Source organism: Pollicipes pollicipes, unplaced genomic scaffold, assembly GCF_011947565.3.
Source record: "Pollicipes pollicipes isolate AB1234 unplaced genomic scaffold, Ppol_2.1 Scaffold_5724;HRSCAF=6776_pilon_pilon_pilon, whole genome shotgun sequence".
NCBI classification, from domain to species: Eukaryota; Metazoa; Arthropoda; class Thecostraca; order Pollicipedomorpha; family Pollicipedidae; genus Pollicipes; species Pollicipes pollicipes.
Genome location: NW_023596746.1, coordinates 44834886 through 44854049, shown reverse-complemented (window position 1 = coordinate 44854049; position 19164 = coordinate 44834886). Strand labels below are relative to the sequence as shown.

The 19164-nt window shown below is 52.2% G+C and overlaps 1 protein-coding gene across 1 annotated transcript; it reads right to left on the bottom strand.

Moving 5' to 3' along the window:
* Positions 1–1516: 1516 nt before the first annotated feature.
* LOC119103100 (2',3'-cyclic-nucleotide 3'-phosphodiesterase) lies at positions 1517–8154 on the bottom strand. Its single transcript, XM_037226549.1, has 6 exons — positions 7805–8154; positions 6286–7076; positions 3235–3492; positions 2533–2708; positions 1929–2107; positions 1517–1639 (listed from the first exon to the last, which is right to left on the bottom strand). Exons 2-6 carry the CDS (start codon positions 6909–6911, stop codon positions 1517–1519), a joined length of 1362 nt encoding a protein of 453 aa, XP_037082444.1. The 5' UTR covers positions 6912–7076; positions 7805–8154.
* Between the last annotated feature and the right edge of the window lie 11010 nt (positions 8155–19164).

The following is a 19164-nucleotide window of genomic DNA, read 5'->3' as shown; positions in this document are numbered from 1 at the left end:
GCAGCCGCCTCTCCCTCCCACCGCAGCGACAACACAGACCGGCCAGGGGACCCCACCCAGCGAGCAGCGGCAGCCGCCTCTCCCTCCCACCGCAGCGACAACACAGACCGGCCGGGGGACCCCACCCAGCGAGCAGCGGCGGCCGCCTCTCCCTCCCACCGCAGCGACAACACAGACCGGCCGGGGGACGCCGCCCAGCGAGCAGCAGCGGCGGCCTCTCCCTCGTACCGCAGCGACAACACAGACCGGCCGGGAGACGCCACCCAGCGAGCGCCGGTGGCGGTGCGCGGCCGACCCCCCGCGCGGCTCACCGGTGACCGGAGACGGCATCAGCGGGCTGAGGAGCGTCCCAAGTGCGGCGCCGAGCAGCAGGCAGACGGCCAGCTTCAGCAGCATCGTCCACCTCATGGCGACCGGCCAGCCGCGGCCGCTCTGTGACACGTACCGGCCGGTCTCCTAGCTATCGAGCGGCGTGGACGCAAACCGTGGGAAAACGGGGTGAATCAATGAGGCCACGGGCATGGCCGGAGCGAAGCCGCAGCCGGAACAGTCTCACCTGCTATGGGTAGCGTTGGCAGCGCGGCTGGTAGCATGGCTACCTGCGGCTACTGCGGCGCAGAACACTCGCAATATGGTGACCGAGCGCTGCGGGAACCTAATGTAAGGTCCGATTCGATAGTTGTTTGGCGGTCATACTACGTTGGACGTGAGGTCAAAGACAAACTTATCGATTGTGATGTTGTCATTGCCTCGTTGTCGATCGCTATGATGTCTATGTCTGCGTGGGAAATCGGCAAAATATGGTATTACGTGTATTGAACTAAATCTGCACGAACACAAATAGCGAAATTTGAAACGAAGTGTGTCCCCCCGATGCAAAGAATGAGATCGTATTCGGCGAATCAACGAATGAGACTGTGCTCTTGAGCAAGCTACGGTGACTCCACAAATGCCACTACAGGCACAGCGAAAACAACAGTAATCACGTGCAGTCCAAGAACCATTCCGCTGTTTTATGGTCACGATGACAGCATACAATCACGGCAAGTGACATCGTGCTGCCGTTAGTAACGCCATTTGAACTGAGGAAGACAAAAACTTCCTTTGCTTCATGGAAACAATAAAATATAGAAAAACGAGCAAGTCCCGCGGTCTTGCAGGAAAAACTAACACAAGAACCTAATTTCACACGCCGCATTAATGTTTAGCATGTAACAAGCAACGCAAATCCTGCGGCCAACCATACCTTGGACACGCCAGTTATGATAACACGGCCGACAAGGCACGGTGTGCTGTGCAAATCCTGGTCCATGGAGGCGAGCGAAAACCGTGATGAGCAAATTGGCCGCATTGCAAGAGCGCATCGTTCGCCCACCACGGCACATCCCCGTCACGAACAGCCTATCCACTGTGTCGCAAGCGTCAGTTCATCAACGACCAACGACCGAATCACAATCATCGGTCATCCCCGGTCGAAGCCGGGCCTCCGACCGAGCCCCGCTCGCCGGGGGAGGCATCAGTACCTGGCGCCGAACACGACATCCACCACGATGTCCCGCTCCAGGTCCAGGTACCACACCTGCTCGTCCACACGGTGGAGCGTGGCGCGCTCCACTTTCGCCAGCGGCCGGCGCAGCAGCTCGGGCCGCGCCTCGAGCACGTCCAGCGCCGCCATCAGGTCGTTCCCCGTGACGACGGCCGACTGGCCGGGCCGGCAGCCGAGTGTGATGTGCGCGCGCCGGCCGGCGCCCGTCCGCGGCCGCCGCTTGGTCCCGGCCACGGCCAGCGACGGCTGCGTGGCCCCCGGGCGCCAGTCGGCCGGCCGGCGCGCGCCGCCCCGGCCGGCCGCCGGCGCCGGCGCCGGGGGTCGGCCTCCAGTCGTCCTGCTGCCAGAGCGCCAGCTGCGCCTCGTCCAGCGTGAGCCGCGCGCCGAGCGTGCGCGGCGTCAACAGCAGACCGGTGACGCGCGCCACCGAGCGGTGTCCGACGGCGCGGCGCACGTCCACCCGTTCGGCGTAGCCGCGCGCGCCGGCCGCCCGCCCGCGGCCGCAGAAGCGCGCTGTGCAGTGCAGCAGCTCGGGCGGCGCCGGGTACAGTGCCGACAGGTCTGAGGGGGCGGCGCCGCGGTTAACAACCGGTGCGCACGCGCCGGACGCGGAGGACAGCCATGACCAGGGCGATGGGCTCAGCATGCAGATAAAATACGACTTGTGCACAAAAAAGCGTGCTCCATACTCCAGACTGTGATCCATAACTCAGGTAGATAAAAGGCGTATGCAGGTCCCAGCTAACGAGGTCGTGGAATACAGCAGTGACTACTCAACGCTAGATACCGCGCATGCGCGAGTGTTTAGACACGAGAGCTACAGGTACAACATACCACGTGACATCACGCTGAACCCTTTGGACTGCGTCTGCCATGACGCACCACACGCTCGAACAGACAGAAGACGCGGGCCGGTGCCGTTCGTTCCGTCGTGTTATGAGCCACACGCCGCGCCGGGCCGGCTATCAATATGAAGTGTCTCGCACCTGAGATACGTGAGCTGCCAGTGATGGCACGGAAGTCATCGGCGAACGCCTTGCTGGCTCGGAACACCTTTTCCAGGATCAGCCGGGCCCGGTCCAGCAGTGCTTGGCAGTCTGCCGCGTTCAAAATCCAGCCGTAGTAGAGAGGTATGGAGATCTGCAGCGACTTCAACTTCCGCCTGAGTGAAAAAAGTAGAAAAGATAACTGTATTAGAGTACAGAAGTAGACAGGTTCGCCGACACAACGGAGCATTTTGTGAAAAAGCAACAGAGTGGATCACGATGCCGCCTACACCCAACACAACGTGCCGTGCACGTGCCAAGTCACCGCGATTTCGCACGGCACACCACGCGTTCACAAACGGTATTTCAGCACTGACACGTGCCAGTACAATCCCTGGGCAAAGCGTTTTCCAAAAACATTGGTGATGATCAACTTTCCTTAACAGCACCCTTCCCCCTCCGTCATTCCGTGTGTACTTTTCCCTGATCACTGGGACGCTCCGGGTTCCCAACAGTCATTACTCTGTCAAAAAAATTAAGCCCGATTGTTTTTCTTCCTTGGTAAACTGCGGCCTCTCACAGCCTCAACAGAAGCGCCGCCCTACTTCTTCACATTGGCCAGTGCACCCTCGCCTCCCATTGTACGGCTGACGTCCCCATGCCCGCTCGGCGAGGCGCCTCCCGCCGCGGCCGGCCCCCTACCGGATGTCCTCTTCAGGCACGGCGTGGCTGTTCATCTGGACGAGCCGGGCCGGGTCGCGGCGCCACGGCGTGTCGGGCTCCACCAGCAGCAGCACGTACTGGTGACGCAGCGCGAGGCGCGCGTACGGCCGCCACTCCCAGTCGCGCACGTTCGTGTTGTCGACCACCAAGTGGGCGCGTTGCTCGCAGCAGGCCCGCTCGGCGCGCCGCTGGCACGCTTCGTGCGCCGCCGGCAGCTGGTCCCGCTCGAACTCGTACCTGTGACGGGGAGAGGAGGGGGGGGGGGGGGGGGTCAGACGCAGGCCAGGCACGGCAGAAGTGGGCAGAGAAACGAGGACCTAGGTAGGAGGCGCAGGTGATCACGTGCACGGAAGATGTGGTCAAAAGCGTGGGCGAGTCGGTCAGATGTGACGGAAAGGCTGTCACGCTCGACAGCAGCGCCGGATCTGGCCCGAGGCGAGGGGGACAGGACCGGCGGCCAAACGTCCTATGGGCGGGGGGGGGGGGGGGCTTCAGGCCTGGTCCACACGGCTTGTAGCACGAGCCTGGTCACTACGTTACATGACACTAGTGCGCGGCACCCGTCCTTCCTGTCCCGGTGAGGGGCATGCCACGCCTTACATCGCCAGCCGGGTGCACCGCAAGGATCCAATGACAACGCCGACATGATAATGGTGCCAATGCTGCGCTCCGAGAGTGACACTGGATGGGCGGCCCAGAAGCCAACGTAACATAACATCCGACTGGTGGCCACAGCTCAGGCCGGGGTCACCACGCAACGGGGGTCAGCCGCCGAGGCGTGAGTGCACCGCCGTCTTCCACCAAGATCGCGGGCTCCTTCCTCAACACAGAGTGCCTGGATCTGCAGGCCCCTGAGACGCCGCTGCTGAGCGGGCTCGCGATTCTCCGACCCGACCGCGACGTCACGGTTTGTGCGGGCCAAACCCGCGCTCTCCACTAGCCTATGGTGCCATGAGGCCCCAGAGTAAACACCGTGCCGCCGTGTCCGCGCAGCTGGCGACCGTCGGCCGCGAACAAAGCCACCCCCTATAGGACTCAGCGGCCAGACTGCGCCGCCGAGCCGGCCCAGTTCGGCTGTGTCAAGCACACAAGGCACGGCCGCACATGGCATAGCGCAGCTGCATCACTGCAGGATGCAGTCTACACAGTTGCACCACTGCAGAATGCAGTCCACACATGACTGTGCCGCCGGTTCTGTGGCAGCGCCGGCTGGAGGGCAGCCGCGTCCGGTTTTGCTCGGCTTCGGGAGCGGGGGCGACAGGGTACGGCGGGCCGTGGGCTCAGCGCCGAGACACAGACGACAGGGTACGGCGGGCCGTGGGCTCAGCGCCGAGACACCGACGACAGGGTACGGCGGGCCGTGGGCTTAGCGCCGAGACACCGACGGCACGGCACATCAGATTGACCGCGGACGAGAGACGACGGTCGCGAGTCAGTCGGCGAGTCAGAGGCAAAATGACCTGAGACAAAGCGAGTAGGAGGCACAATGACATGAAACCGGCTAGTCGGAAGCACAATGATCTGAGATGGGCAAGTTAGAGGCACAATAGCTGTGAGAGGGGCGAGTCAGAGATACAATGGCCGTGATAGGGCGAGTCAGAGATACAATGGTCGTGACAGGGCGAGTCAGAGGCACAGAGGCACTCGTACCGGACGGGGGCGAGTCGGGTGTACAGCGCCCGTAACACAGGCGAGACGGCGCAACGGCTACTGTGACACGAGGGAGCTAGGAGCGCAGCCAACTTACCGTGCCAAGGGTAAGTCGGAGGCGCAGCCACCCTGACCCTGGTGAATCGGACACCCGGTTGTCGTGCGCCCCTCCGCACAGAGGCCGTTACCGCCCACGGTAACGACCCACGTCCATGTGGTGCAGTCACCGCGTACGCCCCCCGTGAGCGCTGCACGACCACTGGCGGCAGTCCGCCCGGTGCCGACGGGGAGGGGGGGGGAGGGGGGGGGGGGGGGGGGCATGACGGCGGCTTATCACGATATACAACCGCCGGGGGCGCTGCGTCAACAGCAGCCGCGTCAAGGTCAGACAACACCGCGTCAGACTGCAGCGGCCGCTGCCGGGCCATGCACGTGAATACTGAATGCGCACCGAACTTCCCTCGGCCTGGCAACTGGCGAGGCTCTGGAGAGAAGAGGCGAGGCGCTGGGGCGGCTGAGGGTCGCTGTCGCATGCCTGAGGTATCTCCGCAGGCAGGACTGCAGTACTGAGCGCACGCGACCGCTTTCTCGCTGGCGTCCAGTCAGCCTTCTAGTCACAGGGATGACCACAAGGGGCCGACAGCAGCGGCCCATCAGCCGCGAGCGAGGCCGGGACCGAAACACTGCACAACGTTGCGCCCCCGGCCGGGTGAGTCACCCAGCTTTCCGGTCTACGGCGGTGGGCTGTCGGGGTTTCCAACCGCAACTTCTGCTCTGTAAACAAGCGCTGCTCCGGCGCAATTCCAAGGACATTGTCGCGTGTTGCCAGACGAGGAACTCGCCGCGCCAGGCTTCTGTGGGTCCTTCCCGACTGGGCGTGAGTACAGGATCCCGTAACGGAAGGCCCGGGGCGGGGGGGGGGAGGTTCGCCATGCAGTCGCCGTCGCCAAGTCATGGCAGGGCAAGGGAAGCACGTGATATGTGCATGGCATATAGTTCTCTTGCGAGCACGTACAATGTACATGTGTATAAGCGGATGCCGACAGTGTTCTGGTTGCGTGGTGTGGGCGGAGACTTTCAATGAAGTGCATGATAACAGACAACCATGCACTCTAGACGGCGGCGAAGAACGGCAATTGGATCCTTACCATTGTCGCAATGTGATAATAGTCACCTTCGTAACTTCCCGATGAATATGATTGGTTGTCTGCGATACCGTTTAATACTGAAGACGACCTCGAAAACCAAAAGTAAGATAACACTGTGCACAGAAATGTCTTTCATAAAATCAAGCAGCATTGCTATGGCACACCAACGCATCTCATGTGTAAATGCGGCAAGAAATGGACCGAGAGAATTACTGAAGCTCGCAAAACCCACCTCCCATCTTTCATGAAGAAGTCGTCGGCGGAGCAGAGGACGGCATCGGGGTACCGCTGGAGAATCCGCTTGGCCAGATGCGACTTCCCGCTGCCCGGCAGTCCCTTCATCACAAATAGGACCTTCGAAGTCCTCAGGTAGTCCACTGTCTCATCGTCGTCCAGGAAAGGGTAGACATCCTTGCTTTTGATCAGGGTCTCAAACCCGTGCACCGGTCTCCGCTTCGGCTGGGGCCCGGCAGCCTGCGCCGCCAGCGGTTCTGAAGTATCCTCATGCTGGTCTGATGATGACGGCTCATCCCGGGGTCTCTTACCGCCCGCACGAGGAGCGGCGCCGTTGGACGGGTAGGCTGCCGCCCTGTGTCCCACCGCGGCGGCGACAGGAACGGCCCTGGTCACCACACTCTCCTTGATCACAATTTCCTCGTTTTCCAACGGCGCTATGTGGTGCACGGATTTGGCCAGGGTGAAGATCTTGCCGCCGCACTCGTCTAGCCCGTCGGAAGCCGGCTTGGGCTGGCCGTCCGAAGGCCACCACTGCGGCTTGATCTTGGTCAGAGCCTGCCCCATGATGCGCTGAATGCAGCCAGAGACCACGTACAGGACAACAGTCAGGGACCCGATCATAGGCGCAATGCCGGTCCAAGTGCCCTCTGGGTTCTTTTACCATGCCCAGTTCTGGGCAGAAGCACTCCAATCCCGCTGTAATGTTCCGCGTTGGTGTTCAACGATTGACGCCCTTACAAATTTACTGGCGCAAGTGCACTATCACTTCTGTGGCTTGTAGAAAATCTGTGGATCAGGGCAGTATGTAACATAATTACTGATCTCACCAACAAAGTAAAGGACATGCCACTGCAGACCACTACTGCTGTCATTCCATTGCACCTCATTTCAAAATGATTATAACATGAATAACAATATCAGAGTGAACAAGAAAAACTTAAGTTACAACAGCTCTGTTCCAATCTAGAAAATACACTCAGATTGGGCTGGAATGAAACCTGTGGTTATACCTAGCAAATGGCACAGAAGACAGATCCTGACCACTGCACTGCTCTCAATGCCTCAGCAGTACAGACCCACTGACTACATTCACACTAGCAGCCTACCACCCAGGGCCTAGGATCTGTGATGCCATAGGACTGCCCTCAGATTGTGGCCTTTTTATAGCTAATGGTCATTGCCAGGTATAAAAGCTGCTTTGTTTTTATTGTGGTAGGCATCTGATAACATTGGACTCCTAATAATCATCTCTGATTTGTTTGCATTTCCATTAAACACATCACTGTGAACATTTAAGCATTCTCTGATGCAAGTTGTTGGTTGCTTTCTGAAATGGCAATATAGAGCTGTTATCACCTCCCCAGTTAATATATGCCTGTACATAGGCTATGCACAGCCTATGCTATGTACTACATAGCTCATAGATGCACAAATAAGGGCAAAATTTGAGGGCTTGTAGATCACACTTAACTGTAAAAAACAGGTCGATGAAATAGAACATATAATAACTTTACCTTATTTTCTTTCTCCTTACCCAATACCCTTGGTGGAATATTTTAATATTTGATGGGGCAACAACAAAAAACAAATACTGCTTTGTTGAATTCTTCCTGGCATATGAGAAACAATAGAACAAAGAGTTTGTGACAGTTATAAAAAGTAGCAGTTTAGAAATGCTACTTTTAATGACAAACTAAATTTACTAAGGCCATTACCCAACTCTGACAGCCAAATGACCAAAGCTATAATTCATTACATCATTAGCTCCACTCATCCAAAATAAGATGTTATTTCAGGCTGCTTCAACAAATGAGAAAAAAAAATCAGATAAACCATACCATTAACTTAAAAGCCTTTTTTACTTTGGTACCTGTACGGCCGGCGGAGGGAAGAGCTACGCTTACTGCAGGGTTCGTGTACTGTCGTACTGGGGAAATGCTGAGGCGTCAGCTGACATTGTGACGTCACTGAGTGGTTTTGCATCGATCGGGGTTCTTTTGGGCCGACTGAGGGCCATAAGGCATTTGCTGGCGATATGATGTCACTGGTATTCGACTGGGTATGTGACGTCACTGTCGTGAGGTTTTAGGGCTCTTTTGGGTCAAATGAATGCCGTAGGGCATCACCTGACGATATGCCGTCACGGTATTCGATTAAACATCAGGCGCAACAGGCCTCATTCCATCTTTACCTTTCGTAGCTGTCTGTTGCAAGCATATTAGTGCCCAATATACGTTTGACCGAATCACCTGAAAGTGTAATGTCACTAATTATCACTTGATACGAGTGCACTTAGGCCCCACGGCCACGGTGTATCATGTTTCGTGAAGTATCATCGGATAGCGTGACGTCACTGATATTCGACTAAATATTGGTCGCAGCAGGCTATGCTTCATTTTTACCTTCGCACCTGTCTACTGCAAGCATTGGCGTGCTGAATGAAAGCTACCAAATCGCCTGAGTGTGTGACGTCACCGGTCATGAGTTTCACCGGTGTTTTTGGGCCCATTGAAGACCACACGGTATCAGCTAATGACGTCTTTGCTATACGACTGACTGTGTGACGTTAATGGTCGTGGGTTTTCACGGGCTCCTTTGGACCGGCCGAATCCCGTAGGGCATCAGCTGACGATATGACGTCACGGATATTTGGCTGAACATCAGGCAGCAGGCCACGCTTCATCTATACCTTTCGTGCCTGTCTGCTGCAAGTATTGGCGTGTTGAAGGGAGGCTCTGCCGAATGACCTATGTATGTGTGGCGTCACTGGTCATGAGTTTTTATGGATTTTGGGGGCCAACTGAAGGCCATAAAGCATAAGCTAACGATGTGAGGTCACTGGCATTCGACTGTATGTGACGTCACTGGTCATGAGATTGGACGGCCTCTTTTTGGCCCATGAAAGGTCATATGGCATTAACTGACGATGTGACGTCACTGGTGTTCGAATAAACTTCAGGCGCGACAAGCCATTCTCCACCTTTACCTTTGGTACCTGTCCACTGCAAGGATTGGCATGCTGAAGGAAGGCTCTGCCGAATTACCTCAGTGTGTAACGTCACTGGCCATGAATTTTTATAGACTGTTTTGAACCCACTATAGGCCATACCACATCAGCTGACCATATGACGTCACTGTTTTTCCACTAGACATCATGCGTAACAGGCCATGTTCTATCTTTACCCTTCGTACCTGTCTACTGCAAGCATTTGCGTGCTATATCAAGGCGATGCTCAACCATCTGAGTGTGTGACGTCACCGGTCATGAGTTTATACAGTTGCACGTGGGCCGCCAAATGTGACAAAACATCATATCCCGTGAAGCATGGTGGGATTATATGACGTCACTGGTATTCCACTCAACATCAAGCGCAACGTTCCATGTAACATCTTTACCTTTCGTACCTGTCTTTTACAAGCATTGGCGTGCTGAATGAAGACTCTGTCGGATCTCCTGAGTGTGTAACGTCACTGGCTAAGAGTTGTTATGGGCTTTTTCAACCCGCTATATGGTATAATGCATCAGCTGACGATTTGACGTCACTGGTGTTCGACTTAACATTAGGCGCAACAGGTCATGTTCCATCGTTGCCTTTCGCGCCTGTTAAACAATTGGTGAGCTGAATGATGACTATGCCGAATCACCTGAGTGTGTGGTCATGAGTTTTTACAAGCCATTTTTGGCTAAGAGAAAGCCAAAAAGCACCAGCTAACGGTATGTCGTCACTGGTAATCCACTGAATGTGTGACGTCACTGGTCATGAATTTTTACGGGCCTTTTTGGGCCGACCTAAGGTCAATAGGCATCAGATAGCGATATGACGTCACTGGTATTCAATTAAGCATCAGGTGCAATAAGTCATGTTTCATCTTTACCTTTCGCACCTATCTATTGCAAGTATTCGCGCGCCGCATAAAGGCTCTGGCCAATCACCTGAGCGCGTGATGCAACTGGTCATGAGTTTACACGGGTTACTCGGGCTGATTGAAGGACATCAAGCATCATCTGACGATGTGACGTCATTGGTATTCAACTAAACATCAGGCGCGGCAGGCCATGTTCGTCTTTGCCTTTCGTACCTGTATGTGGTAAGCATTGGCGTGCTGAAGGAAGACAATGTGAAGTCTCTTGGGTGTGTAACGTCACTGGTCATGAGTTTTTACGGGCTGTTTCGAACCTCCCATAGGGTTAAAGACATCAGCTGACGATATGACGTCACTGGTATTTGACATAACCTCATGCGCAACAGGCCATGCTCCATCTTTACTTTTCGTACCTGGCTACTGCAAGCATTCACGTGCTATATGAAGGCTTTGCCGATTCACCTGAGTATTCACCAACACTCAGGAGACTCGGCAGAGCCTTCATTCAGCACGTCAATGCTTGTAATAGACAGGTACGAAAGGTAAAGATAGAACATGGCCTGTTGCGCCTGATGTTAAGTCGAACACCAGTGACGTCATATCGTCAGCTGATGCATTATGCCGTATAGGGGCTTGAAATGAGCCCGTAAAAACTCTTGACCAGTGACGTTACACACTCAGGAGACTCGACCGAGCCTTCATTCAGCACGCCAATGCTTGTAATAGACATGTACGAAAGGTAAAGATGGAACATGGCCTGTTGCGCTTGATGTGAAGTTATATACCAGTGACGTCATATCATCCCGTGATGCTTCACGGGATATAATGTTTTGTGGCATTGGGCGGCCTAAGAGAATCCGTACAAACTCATGACCGGTGACATCACACACTGAGATGATTCGGCATCGCCTTGATATAGCACGCGAATGCTGCAGTAGACAGGTACGAAAGATAAAGATTATGGCCTGTTGCGACGCATATTTGGTATCATGCCGGTGACGTCATATTATCCGGTGATGCTTCCGGGATATTATGCCTTGTAGCCCAGGGTGGCCAAGTGACCTACTAACTCATAATCAGTGACGTCACATACTCAGGTGAATCGGCAAAGCCTTCATATAGCACGCGAATGCTTGCAGTAACCAAGTACGAAAGGTGAAGATGGAACATGGCCTGTCGCGCCTGAGGTTAAGTCAAATGCCAGTGACGCCATATCGTCAGCTGATGTCTTATACCCTATTGGGTGTTCCAAAGAGCCAGAAAAAAAACTCATGACCGGTGAAGTTACACACCCAGGAGATTCCAGAGCCTACTTCAGCACGCCAATGCTGGCAATACACAGGTACGAAAGGTAAAGATAGAACATGGCCTGTCGCGCCTGGGGTTTAGTGGAATACCAGTGATGTCATATCGTCAGCTGATGTTTTGTGTCCTTAATTCAGCCCGAGTAGGCCCGCGTTAACTCATAATTAGTTTCACCACACGCTCAGGTAATTCGGCAGAGCCTCTATGTGTCGCGCGAATTCTTGCAGTAGATAGGTGCGAAATGTACAAACGAAACGTGGCTTATAACATCTGATGTTAAGTCGAACACCATTGACGTCATATTGTTATCTGATGCCTAATGGCATAAAGTCGGTCCAAAAAGGCCCGTAAAAACCCATGGCCAGTGACGTCACACACTCCGTGAACTACCAGTGACGACATATCGTTAGCTGATGCTTTATGGCTCTCACTCAGCCAAACATAACCTGTAAAAACCCAAGACGTCGTACACTCAGGTGATTCGACAGAGCCATCATTCAGCTCGCGAATACTTTTACAGGTAAGAAGGGCAAAGATGGAGCATGACCTGTTGCGCCCGATGTTAAGTCGAACGCCAGTGACGTCATATCGTTAACTGATGCATTATACCGTATGGGGGGTACAAAAGGTCCCGTAAAAACCTCTTGACCAGTGACGTTGCACACTCAGGAGATTCGACAGAGCCTTCGTTCAGCACGCCAATACTTCCAAAAGACAGGTACCAAAGGTAAAAGTGTAACATGACCTGTTGCGCTTGATGTTAAGCCAAATACCGGTGATGTGATATCTTCCCGTGATACTCCACGGGATATAATGCTTTGTGGTCTTGGGCGGCCCAAGTGAACCAGTGTAAACTCATGACCAGTGACGTCACACACCGAGATGATTCAGCATCGTCTTGGCGAAGCACTCCAATGCTTGCAGCACACAGGTACGAAAAGTAAAGATAGAGCATGGCCTGTTGCGCTTGATGCTTAGTCGAAACCTAGTGACATATCGTCAGCTGGTGTTTTGTGGCCTACAGTGGGTTCAAAAGAGCATACAAATTAATGGTCAGTGACGTTGCACACTCAGGTAATTCGGCAGAGCCTTCCTTCAGCACGGCAATGCTTGCAATGGACAGGTACGAAAAGCAAAGGTGGAACATGGCCTGTCGCGCCTGAAGTTTATTCGAATACCAGTGACGCCATGTCGTCAGGTAATGCCGTATGACCCTTCGTCGGCCCAAAAGAGGCCGTAAAACTTTGTGACCAGTGACATCACGCACAATCGAATGCCAGTGACGTCACATCGGTAGCTGATGCTTTATGGTTTCCAGTTGGCCGCAAAAAAGCCGCCAATACTTGCAGTAGACATGTACGAAAGGTACAGATGGAGCATGGCCGTTGCCTGATGTTCGGCCCAATACCAGTGACGTCATATCGTCAGCTGATACCTTACGGCATTTCGTCGGTCCTAAACGGCCCGTGAAAACCCACGACCACTGACGTCTTACAATCAGTCGTATAGCAGTGACGTCGTCAACTGACACCTTGTGAGCTTCAGTTGGCCCAAAAGCACCGGTGAAGCACATGGCCAGTGACGTCACACACTCAGGTGGTTCGGCAGCTTTCATCCAGCACGCCAATGCTTGCAGCAGACGGGTACAAAGGTAAAAATGAAGCGTGGCCTGTTGCGCCCAGTATACTAATACCAGTGACGTCACGCTATGCGGTGATACTTCGCGGACCATAACACAACGTGGCCGTGGGGCCTAGGTGCACTCGTATGAAGTGATGATTAGTGACGTCACACATTGAGGCGATGCGGTCAAACCTTTATGCGGCACGCAGATGCTTGCAACAGACAGGTACGAAAAGTAACGATGGAACGAGGCCGGTCGCGCCTGATGTTTAATCGAATACCAGCGACGACACATCGCCAGCGGATGCCTTACGGCATTCAGTGGACCCAAAAAAGCCTTAAAAACTCACGACCAGTGACGCCACATACCCAGCCGAATACCAATGACATATCACTAGCAACAGCCTTGTGGCCTTCAGTCGGCCCAAAAGAACCCGATCCCGATCGATGCAAAACCATTTTCAGTGACGTCACAATGTCAGCTGATGCCTCACAGCATTTCCCCCGCACAACAGTGCCCGAAACCCTGCAGCCAGCGTAGCTCTTCCCTCCGTCGGCCGTACAGGTACCAAAGTAAAAAAATTACCAACTTAAATATACATGAAATCACAGGTGGGACTTCGCATCCCTTTGGGGAATGATCCCCAATGTTGAAGATCCCGCTACATTGGGTGGAGCCTCACAATATCACTGAGCCACCACAACATGGAACTAAGTCTTATCTCTCCACCAGTTCCCTGAAAGATGAGATATAGTTTTACACTGCAAATTTTTGCAATGGGCCGGTATGTTCCAAAAACGTTTGCATGTACAGTGTTCTTTGCCTTTCGGCCAACAATGTTTTGCGGGGGGAAGAGCGTCGGCTTAGGTCTGTAATGAGGACCGGCTAATCAGCTGACGACACGCCGCTCCCAGGCTGGGTAAATCATCCCAATGACAAGTTTTGTGCTTCTCATGACGTCACTAGTAGAAATGTGAAAGTCTGACTTCTTTTACTTCTCACGACATCACAAGGATTTACAAGCTCTTTATGATGACAACATTAAAATCCAAGCAGGTGTTCGTAATAACATGTGTCCTTTATCCTACTGACGACATCGCTGGGACGAGTGAATGAATCATCAGTTGAAAACTTCCAGTGGGCACATTTTTCGGCTGTGTTTTCCCGCTGCTCACGACGTTCCTGGAGACTGTTACGATGTACGTACATCTACCTACGTACTCGTCGTTGACATTCTTATGGTGATGTCATTTGAAAACAAGTAAAAAAAAGAGCTGCGTTTTACCTGCTGCTCATGACGTCACGTGATACGAGTTATGGTCTTCGTTTCGTATCACTAGGAAACCTGATAATGGGGGAAACCCACCTTTCCCAGGAGGCCTCCTTAAGAAACTACCGCAAGAAGGTCCAAGCGATCCATGAACAAGCCGCATTCAGGCATGTCCACCTTGAGTTGCCAATGAGGCCGGAGAAAGGCATGAACTGACCGCGTTTTCGGCTACTGACATTATCTGTCTCTAACAAACATTCCAAAATAGTGTCCATCGGTGCAACCACTGACGGACGCCATTTTGACACGATTTTCATGGCAATGGTTTCTCCTGGAGTTGAAACGCGGGTTCCGTGAGTGTCATGGCACCAAACCATTAGACACTTCCTGAGATTGCAGAGCATTAGCGTTATGGCAATGGATGAGAAGAATCGACTACAGTATGACTATGAGCACTCTTACTCTCTAAAGCGTTCCTCCGCCAATGTTTCGGGTGCCAACGCCAGACCTTGTATTACATTTGTAGCCCAGCTCTTCAATTTACCTTTCGGCCGTCTGCCATGAACTCTCCAATTGTAATGAGTGGCGTTGCTTCGCTGCGTTTGGAAACGATTGCAGGGTGTTTAAAATCATTCCGGAACAAAATGCCTTTTAGGTGAGTCCACTTCGACCTAATATGACTGTTGATGGGCGTAATCATACCTGTTATCTTTCGGCCGTCATCCTTACCCACCCATTTCAAATTTGCCGGTATAGTGGTCTATGGTGGTATTGTTAGTTTGAACAAGATGTCATTCCAGTAAGCCAATCCAGAATTACCAATAGAGTCGTTCATGGGCATACGCGGACTCTTTGCGTTTCGGCCACCAGCATCAGCATGATCAGATCCGCACACCAACACGGCCTACTAAGCTCATACAGCGAACATTGAGGCCAACGCAGTACCTAATCGTCTGCGAGCATGAACAAGTGTCATTTTGCAGCTATAGGCATATACCTCCCATCAAGCGTGCTTATCCGACAAATGGAGGGCAATGGTTGCACATGGCGAAGCAGAGGAATTAAGCTATTCTATGGAAATGTGCCTATGGCTCCTATGCCGAAGAAGATTCGAGTGCAACGGCATTCCCACGTTCTGAGAATGTAGAGCATTAAACTTACTGAATTTGATGGAAAGAATTGCCAACAATTTGACTAGGGGCACCCTCCATTTCCGAAACGTTCTTCCGTGTCTGTTGCGGGTGCCAGCGGAACACCTCAAATCACTTTTGCAGCCAAACTCTTCAGCATACCTTACAGCCGCCTGCTTTGGAATCTCCATTTGTACAGCACGACATAGCTTTGCTGCATTTGGAGACTATTGCAAGGTGCTCCAAACGATTCCTGGACACAATGTCAATAGCGTAACCTGGGCTGTCGGATCCGTTTTAAAAAAAGGACATGGCTGGGGCATGCGATTTACATTGATTGGGGCCCCATGAGCCAACTAGCGGCCTACTGTGTCGGCCAGGGACTCACCGTGACGTATAGTGAAACACCGTTTCATGGTATATGTATACAGCCACAGACACGCATTGTTTCAGTCTCGCATGCGGCTCCATATTGCGTCGGCTTCAACGCACACCGTTGCGATGTGCCCAGTAGGTCGCGGTGCTCCCGGGGCACGACATGCAAATGATGGAATATTTAAATTGCCCTATAAAACAAAAATGCTTTCCGGTTATGATCGCACCGATAAAAACTAAACTGCAGCGTTTGATATAAACAGACCATGCTGGCGGCCGAAACGCAAAGAGCTGTGTTTTAAGCCTCCCACCGGCCCCATTGGTAACTCTCGCTCTATTGTGTGGTTGTTGGGATGTGTACCGCTTTTCTGCCTGGGATATATGACCGTTGGACTTGATTTTTCAGGTGAACATACCTTTCATGGTATATACATTTTGCCGCATGTACACCGTGTTTCACGTTCGAAGGCGTGTGGGTATTGCGTAGGCCTTAACGCACGCTCTGGCTATGTGGCCTAGAGGCCGTGGTGCTGCCCGTGAAAAACTAACTGGGGCTAGAATATTTCAGGTGCCGTTTAAACAGCTTTAGAGTGATGTCTACTAGTCGTTGCACTGATGGAAACTATATTAATACGTTTGAAATGGACAAATGATACTGGCGGCCCAAATGTAAGGAGTTCGCTTTACGCCTATCATCGGCCCTATTGATAACTCCGAGTGGACACACCCGAATCGCATTTTGTTCAGAAAGGATGGGTCCACTGTCTCCATGATGATAGTAAAACTGCATGGATGGTTCCAATATGGTGTCGTTAATGATATAATCGATTTAAACTATACTCCCACGTTTGAAATGGACAGACAATGATAGCGGCCGAAACGTAGTGACTCCGCAGATGCCTATCAACGGCGACTATTGGCAACATCGACTGAGCTGATTTCAGTGCAAGTTTAGTCATAAATCATTTGGACCTCCATTATCTTCTAAATGTAGCAAAGTTAGGTTATGGAGCCAAATTGGTCATTTCATGGCAGGCGGTCGTATTGGCTCGAAGTGTTGAGTTGGCGACCGGCGCTACCAGCCGGAAGTGGACTTTCTTACTCATTTTCCTATCCTGACGTAGCTTTCTCTCCGTTTTGTATTGTGCGACAAACGCGTTTTATGGTACATATACATCACCGCATACAAGCCTTGCATCAGGCTCGCAGGCGGTTAGGTATTGCGTTGGCCTTTACGCACGCTGTGGCTTTGCGCCCAATAGGACATGGTGGGCCCCCAGGAATGATCTCTCGAAGATACAATGCTTTCAGGGTCCTGACCACGATACATCAACGTTAAGATAAACACACGTTCTATGGTGCATTGTATAGCGAAAACAAGCGAGTTTCGGCTGGCAGGCTGTTTGGTCTGACGTCGGACAACCGGGCACATGGCACGCTGCTCCTATTTGCCCAGTTAGCACCGCTGGCCCCCGGTAATAACCCGCTCACAAGAATGTATTAATTGTCGTTTAGATAGTTTTGAAAAAGTGTCGGCTATTGATTTCACTGATGGAAACTGAACTGACACGCTTGAAATCAGCAGATAATGCTGACGGCCGAATCGTTAAGTCCGCTCATAGCTATCACCGGCCCTATTGTTAACTCTGCTTCTCTTGTGTGTTTGTTGGGATGTGTGCTTCGCTTCAACATGTCATATGTGACCGTTGGACTTTATCTTTCAGGTAAACATGCATTTCATGGTGAATACATTTAGCCGCATACACACCGTGTTTTACGCTCGATGGCTCGTGTGGGTATTGCGTCGGCCTTAGCGCACGGTCTGGTTATGTGCCCTAGGGGCCGTGGTACTGCCCGTGAAAAGCTAACCGGGGCTAGAATATTTCAGTTGCCATTTTAACAGCTTTCGAATAAAGTCCACTAGTCGTTGCACCGATGGAAACTATACTGACACGTTTGAAACGGGTAGGTAGTGCTGGCGGCCGAAACGTAAAGAGTCCGCTCATGGCTATCACCGCCCCTATTGGTTACTCGTAGTGCACTTAGCTCAATGACGTCGTGTCCAGGAATCATTTGGAACACCTTGCAGTAGTTTATAAATGTAGAAAAGCTATGTCATGCAGTGAAATCCGAGATTTTACAGGACACGGCCGCAAGGTGAATCGAAGAACTTGGCTGGAAAGGCAATAGATGGACTGGCGCTGCCTGCCGAGACCTTGGCAGAGGGACGGCTCAGGAAGAGGTGTCGCCCATACTCATTTTGCGTCTAATTTTTCCATTGGCTTCCATAGGGTAAATCTCAACAATCCTGCAAGGGGGGGGGGGAGCGGGGTGTCATGAGACGTAGAATTCCCACGTTTCTACGCTGGCAGCCCAAAAGGCACAACGTGATTGATTTCTCCGTCCCAACTGTGATGGCTTCTCTTTCATGGCATGCGTGACTATTACACTAGATTTTTCAAACAAACACACGTCTCATGACATCCACATAGAGCTGCATGCGAACCTTGTGTCATGCTCACAGGCGGTTAGGTATTGCGTCTGCCTGAACGTACGCTGTGGATTTGTACCTAATAACCAGTGTTGGTCTGCGGTAGTAATCTGCCGAGCGATGCATATTGCATTTGTTCTCTAAGCATTTTTAAAATAATTTCATCATCTTTCAATATAATTCAAAATTACGAATCTGTTCAGTGCATTAGCGAGGAACATTATTCACACAGATAAGACAGTAGACACACACTTCTGCCTTATTCCTCAGAGAAAAACCAGGATAATGGAGATGTAATTCGGCTCATATTTCGGCAACATGCTTTATCTAAACAATGGCGGAAGCGATCTTCAAATAGCAATAGCAATAGCAATTAAAAAACAGGAACAGTAGCAAACTTCTGGTACTGTTTCGATGGAGGTATGTTGCCGAAATATCAACCGAACTCTATCTCTCTATCTCCACTGTCCTCGTTTAGAGACTGGATGGGGAAAGGGCAGAGACACCATAGGCCAGTGCACGCATGTCTCGTGCTAAAGAGGCACCAGTTGTATAAGACGTAGAAATAACACTGTGGAACATGTGAAGGGGATAGCCTAGGATAGGATTAGGATAGGATTTAGGATTATGATAGGATTAGGATTAGGATAGGATTTTAGGATAGGATAGGATTTCAGCCATAGACCCAAATGGTACGCAATCAGATCCACACGGAAAAAACTTGCTTACAGGGGCTCACGCAAGGAGGCAAATGACGAATGACAAAAAATGACTAGTTACTCATTGAGGCGGTGAAGCGTGGATTGTTAACCGGC

Coding starts and splice junctions, on each gene's coding strand:
- LOC119103100 (XM_037226549.1), bottom strand. CDS start 6,911: ATGATCGGGTCCCTGACTGTTGTCCTGTACGTGGTCTCTGGCTGCATT. Junction 3,493..6,285: donor TTCTTCATGAAAGATGGGAG/GTGGGTTTTGCG, acceptor TCCCCGTCACAG/GTACGAGTTCGAGCGGGACC. Junction 2,709..3,234: donor GTGCCTGAAGAGGACATCCG/GTAGGGGGCCGG, acceptor TTTTTCACTCAG/GCGGAAGTTGAAGTCGCTGC.